The sequence below is a fragment of the Alligator sinensis genome, unplaced genomic scaffold (assembly GCF_000455745.1).
Source record: "Alligator sinensis unplaced genomic scaffold, ASM45574v1 scaffold1416_1, whole genome shotgun sequence".
Classification (NCBI taxonomy): domain Eukaryota; kingdom Metazoa; phylum Chordata; order Crocodylia; family Alligatoridae; genus Alligator; species Alligator sinensis.
The window spans coordinates 235,699-241,808 of record NW_005842714.1 but is presented as its reverse complement, the minus strand read 5'-3'; the positions used below and the strand labels follow the sequence as shown (position 1 = coordinate 241,808).

The 6,110-nt window shown below is 46.7% G+C and overlaps 1 protein-coding gene across 12 annotated transcripts in view; it reads left to right on the top strand.

The window, feature by feature from the left end:
- The first annotated feature begins 10 nt into the window (after window positions 1–10).
- LOC102369241 (zinc finger protein 501-like) overlaps window positions 11–6,110 on the top strand; it is a 41,805-nt gene continuing 35,705 nt past the window's right edge. For 4 of the 12 annotated variants that reach the window (XM_014524971.2, XM_025216232.1, XM_025216231.1 and 1 more), the window contains exon 1: window positions 11–210. In XM_014524971.2, coding sequence (XP_014380457.1) covers window positions 148–210 — 63 coding nt within the window. In that variant the 5' untranslated portion in view covers window positions 11–147. The remainder of the gene's footprint in view (window positions 211–6,110) is intronic. The other 8 variants (XM_025216234.1, XM_006034250.3, XM_025216236.1 and 5 more) reach the window with 8 other exon arrangements.

Genomic DNA, 6,110 nt, shown 5'->3' with positions numbered 1-6,110 from the left:
GCAGGAAGCAGCGGGGGGCAGCCAGTTCCTGCTGCCCAGACCTCGCCAGCAGCTGCGGTCCCGGAGGGAGGAGCGCGCGCCCCGTCTGCTCGCTGACTGCGCCGCTGCCGCCCTGCCCGGCTCGGACACGCAGTGGAAGTGTCGTGCATGTGTCCTGGGGCACTGTCCCTGGTGGGAAGTGCCAGCGCTGCGGGGTCAGAAAGGTACCGGGTAATTTCCAGCAACGCCAGTAACACGTGAAGCTAGCAATAGGCCCCGGGGAGAATTTAACGATAAAATAGACTGAAGCCTCTTGTGAAATCTCCCTGCTTGCCCTTGTCAGCATGACAGGCTCCACAACAACGTCCTGCTCACTCCAGGAGCAGGGCTGAGAAGCGGCTGGGGGGACCAGCTCAGGGAGCCTCTGCTGGAGTGCTGGAAGGGATGGAGGGGAAGAGTAGAGAAATGATCCCAGGGTAGGTTCAAAATAGGGACTGATGTTTAGACCCAGACAGAATACGGGGGCTGAGAACAGAAATCGAGAGCAGCCAAATATGGAACAAACCTTTATAATGTCCAGTGACTAGGATTTAGCATTTCTCTTTCTATGACAGGCAGAAGTTACCGGGAATTGTTTCTGGTGAAGGAGCATGAGCAGTTATAGTAGTAGCAGTAATAACCCAGTGCTCAAGAGGAGTGTTTTGGCTGAACCTCTCTTCCCAGCCAAGGCCTAAATGTGGCAGGCCCGTGGCTCCTTTGGGACAGAGGCAGTGTATGGCTCAGAGGTTTATGAGGCTGACACTGCTTTTGAACCAACAGACTTGGTCCAGTAGCTCCAGTACTAAAGCATCCAGCATGCTCTTAGGTGAAATAGTTGTGTCCTTGTTATGAATCTCACCCATGGGGAAGCCTCAACTGCTTGTGGACTCGCATGCTTGAAATGAACTCTCATGACTAGGTCTATCATCCTGAAGACAATAGCATGCTTGTAAGCCTCTTTACCTCACCTGGAACACTGGCTTTCATATGTATGTATATGTATGTATGTAAGTTTGCATAGTTGATCCTACCTCGGAGCAGGAAATAGATTAGATGACCCCCCTGTGGTCCTTTCCAGATCTATTTTTGATGATTCAGAATGAGCAGGGTGAGTGCATGTCATGCTTTTTCTACTAGCCAGAAAAGCCTCTGAAATCAAGCACAAGTTGTAGGTACATCCACAACAGAATGTGCACATGGCCAGTTACTTGGAGGAGAAATCCATTTTTCCTTTTTATTCCTGATCTTCTTTCTCTTATCCCACAAACTTGGCACTGATCAGTCTTTGGAGAGACAGGACTGTGGTCCAGCTGTGATCAGGATCTCTTTTGCAATCTTAGCCACAGAATTAAGGGACAGTTACAGTTCCCTTAATCATTAACCTTTTTACACACCAAATTAAGCTACAGTCACAATTCCCAGTGATCCTCCATTCCCTCTTACCAGGTAGGGTACTAATACCACCCGAGTCAGATTACTGATAAGCAAGCAACAAGTTAGTAGCTTAGTCATTTATTACCCCAAAGTACAAGACTAAACACTTGTCTAGCTATCCACAACAACATCATATAGATTTTCACTTTTGTGGTCTGGGAAGATTCAGGAAGGAAGAGGAGGATGGCACATAGATCTGCTGCAAGTTGTCTTAAATTTGCTGAGGTTGCTAAAATCCACATCCCTCCCCCCAGTCTATACCCAATATTTAGATATGGCTTATTTTAATAAATATTCAACTAATAAGAGAGGTACTGTAGAATCTTTGTGGATAGAAACCCCATGTTTCACTAGGAAAAAAGTATCCATACATCTAGGGAGATATTGACCCCCAGACCAGGATGGCAGCAGTGAGCTAGAAGTGCTAAGGGAGTTGAGAGAAGTTGTGACAGCAGCAAACACAGTAATAATGGGAGACTTCAACTATCCACAAATAGACTGGGTCAATTAACAGACCAGGATGCAAAGACCAAATTTCTTGTTATAAATAGGTTTGGCAGAATTTGATTTTTTTTTTTTTTTTAATAATGTTCATGGCTAAATTTTAATTTTAATTTTTAATCATTTCAGATTTTATTAATTTTTTTTATCAATGTATATCAACTTAAATTTTCATGATTACATGCCCAGCCTGGGGTGAGAAGCAGCTTCCTGCTCCCTTCAGGCCCCTTAGAGGACAAGCCCTGCCTGGCAGGGACCAGGAGAGGGGTGGCCTGGCCCCCTGGGCCATGGCCTCCCACCCCTCCAGCCAGTGCAAGAACAGAGGACTGGAGGAACACTGACTGAACCCAACACTGGTGGAGCCCATTGGGGTGGGGGTGGCAGGACAGAATGCAGAGGGAGTCTGTGCAGGGTCCCCCTCAGGATTGTTCTGCTTGTTGGGGGAACCTGTTATGACCTCCTCTGTGTCAGGACCACAGGGTGGGTTTGGCATGGTCTCTGAGATGGTTTGCAGGGGCGCAGGAAGAGACTCATCAGGCTCCCTGATGGTGTCAGTGCCCTCCCCAGAGCCCTGGCAAAGTGGTTCTTCTCATTTGGGGTTCACTGGCATGAGGGCTCCCACCTCCCCCAGATGGTCATAGGACAAGGGCTCTGCTGCCAGACCCACCCCAGGGGTGGCCGAGGCCTGTGCCTTGGCATTTGCAATGCTGGGGGACAGGTCTTGGTTGGCACGTGGAGGGGGGTCTCCTTCATGGACTCCTCTCTGGGATGGCCTGGCTATCTTGGATCTTCTTCCACAGAATCAACTCTTTTTATTTTCCTGGGGGATGGGGTGTCTGGTGCAGCTTGGGAAGACGGGAGTGGTAAAAGGGATGTGTTCCAGTTTTTAGTGGGCTGGAGGGAGACCTCTTCCATGTTGGAGGGCCTGAGTTGCACCAGGGCCTTCCACTTTGCTTTGGTGGTGGAATACTGCCCAAAGAGGACCAGCACCCACTCAGCCATGGGGCAGTCTGCAGGTGGATCAGCTCCAGCGAGAGGGGGCAGCATGGGACTGTGCAGGGCGTGGGGTACTAGCAGAAGGTGCAGAGTCAGGGGTGGGGGTCACCCTGCTCCCTCCCCTCTTTTGTCTGTTCCTCTCCCACCTTGGGACCTGTCAGCGACTGAGGTACTGGGTCCCCTGAGCTTGCGGCGGGGCTGGGTGCTGCAGCTAGGGTGCTAGGGGTACCAGTAGTGAGGCACCCTTCTCTGGTGGGGGCCTGCAGTACCCCCCCCCCAGTTGTTGGTCATGGGGGCACTCCTGGCACAGGTGCCCTAGTGTTTGGCTGGGGCCTGGGTGGGGACACAAGAGGGAAGGGGAGGCTCGCTGCTGGCTTGCTTAGCCTGAACACCAACAGGGATGGAAGGGTGGGAACACAGGACTCCTTAGCCTGAACACCAACAGGGATGGAAGGGGGGGAACACAGGGCCCATACGTGGGGCAGAGAGTCAAGGTGACCGAGCCGGATGGACCTATGGTCAGACCCAGTAAATATCAATTCTTATGTTCTTATTGGTTTTATTCCAAGTGCCTTGTGCCACTGAGACTTTGGAAATTGGACCAAACTCTTTTTTCTATGGATTTGGAAGAAGCCTACTAGTTGAGATTTTTGTCCTTGTGAAAATTACAGTTCTGGAAAGGGGGAATTTCCTATCTCTTTTCCCCCATTGTCTGGGAATGCTGCTTCCATGTTTCTTTCACTTTGCTGACCTGACTAGTTGTAACATCTGCGAAGATTCATTCTGAAACAGTCTTTCAGGCCTTCTGTTTTAGCCACTCATCTGCAGTTTATCACAAGCCCCATGAAAATGGCCAGGGCAGACAACAGGTGGTTTTGGTGCTAGACTCCTCCTTTTTCTCAGTGCTCCTGGATTCACACCTCCAGAACTTCTTTAAGTCCCCATTTTATTTATTTTCTATACAGGACCTACATTTTCACTTTGCATATTCAGTTTAGAGAGATACTGTTATTTCAGTAGGATTAGAACTGATTCCATACAATTCAGTTCTTATCAAAGAGCAAAAGAGCAATTATTACTTTTAAGCACTATCTAAAAGCAGTTATTTGGACTTGACCAAGCCTAATGTTAATGGCCCTGATTGATAGATTCTGTTCTATTTTTCCCAGGCTATTGCATGCAGCTTAAATTTAAACTTATTAGTTGCTTGGATTTGCTTATATACAAGCTTAAGGACATATTCATGACTTAGGTTTGTGTGAGGTCCACAGTCTCTACTTATCAATGTGGCTTGTCAGTCGATGACCATGTCTGCAACCTCTGCCACATCTCGTTTAATATTTCTTTTCCTGCCTCTGCTCTCTGTTGCTTTCTGTCCATCCTGCTTTCCATCTTTGAATTGTGCTCTCTTCTTTTTCCCCTTTTTCTCAGTTTTTCCACCCCCGCTCTCCATTCCTTTACCATCGTGAACAGAACCTGCTAACAATGTCTCTCACTCAAGGCCCCAAAAGAGCCACTCCTGTCACAACCCACTATTTCAGTAGCCCTGTCTTAGAGTCCTAGGTAAAGGGACTTGGGGTTAGCCACAGTGGTCCTTGTATTGCAGAAGATCTGGAGTAGCTGAAAATGCTTTCTCTGATTCCCAGAGAGGAAAAGAGTGAAAGTGGGAAGACAAGAGCTGGCCTCTCTCTTTCCCCATGTTAAAGAGGAAGGGAAACACTGATTCTCATGGTCCTTTGAGGTAGGGGTTGACACTCCCCTGCTAAAAAGATGAGCAAGAGTAGGCGGTTTTAGCAAAGAGTAGATCACTGCTCCTGTTGTGCAGCAAAACTAGATCCAGGCCAGTCAGTCACTGCACCCAATGAATTCCTGGGGGCCACTTTTAATAATGATTTAGTCTGAAAGGTCCAGGAGCTTGTCTGAAAGATGGTCACTGTCCATCTCTTTTGGAAAGGAATTTCAGGAGCACTGCACTGGTGTGGATCTACCTCGACCTACTGTTTCTAGAGGACAGAGGTTCTATGAACATAACTTGTGTACAATCACTCAGACAATATTGGGCTGGTTTTGTTGTCTTACAGGTTAGAAATGGCAAATAGCTTATTAGCTTATGTCTCCTGGTGTGTAATGATCCCTGGACCTCCTACAGGGGGCACAGCGCACTGCTCACCTCTTTTTGACGAGCTATTTCTTGTATGTTCAGGCAGACTGTAATGTGCCTCCAGCAAAGAAATGTTAGGTATAAAATATTGGCTAATTCTTCATAGAAAACAGTTAAGATATTAAAACTTGAATAGAGACTGTCACATCTTAGCTCACTGGGCTGAGAAGCAATTAAAATAAATCCTGATCTTGCTCACTTCTCTTTTACTGAGCAGGCTTTTCTATTCCCAAACCTGTTATGATTTCTTGCATGGAACAAGAAGAAGACCTATAGATTCCTGGTCTCCAGGACTCTAAGCAAAGCATGGTTGTGAATGGTACATGCATAGGTAGGGAATAAATTAAACTGTCTGGGAAACTGATAGTCAATGGAGTGAACAATCTGCATTTGCCCAAATGCCGCTGTATGCTCCTAACATCTCCAGTGAACCACAATGTAAAGACATAACTATGGAATCTGTGCTTTTGTGTAAAGGGAGTTGATGAAATGTTTGTTTGAATTGTTTGGTATTTATGTGTTGTCTGTGAAGCTTATGTGGCTGGGCCTTGGGTCTCTAAACTGCCCAAGTGAGAGGTATGTTTGTATGACAGTGAAGTCCACAGGGCTGAGACTCTTGGGTCAGTGATCTGTAATAGTGTTTGAAGCATCTCTGTAGTTAATCGTTCCCTATTAATGAGAGCATAGATATGAGAATCAAGACTTGCCATTTGTTAATTGCAAAGGAGGAATTATAAAAAGTAAAATGGACAGAGAATTTGGTGAGAGATGTAGGGACAATATAGCACAGTGCTGTTCTTTAGAGTGAAAAATACAAGTTATAAATGCAAGATGGCACAGTATTATGAAATGATTTCCCAAATCTGTATTGGTGATGATGCAGATTAGAATTCAGGGCACAACTTTACATGGAACTGTGCAGATTATGAGACTTCCAGGATCTTGGAAAGGGAGATGGAGAAAAGTCCAAGTGATCTTTTTAGAGATGTTCCCATCTGGA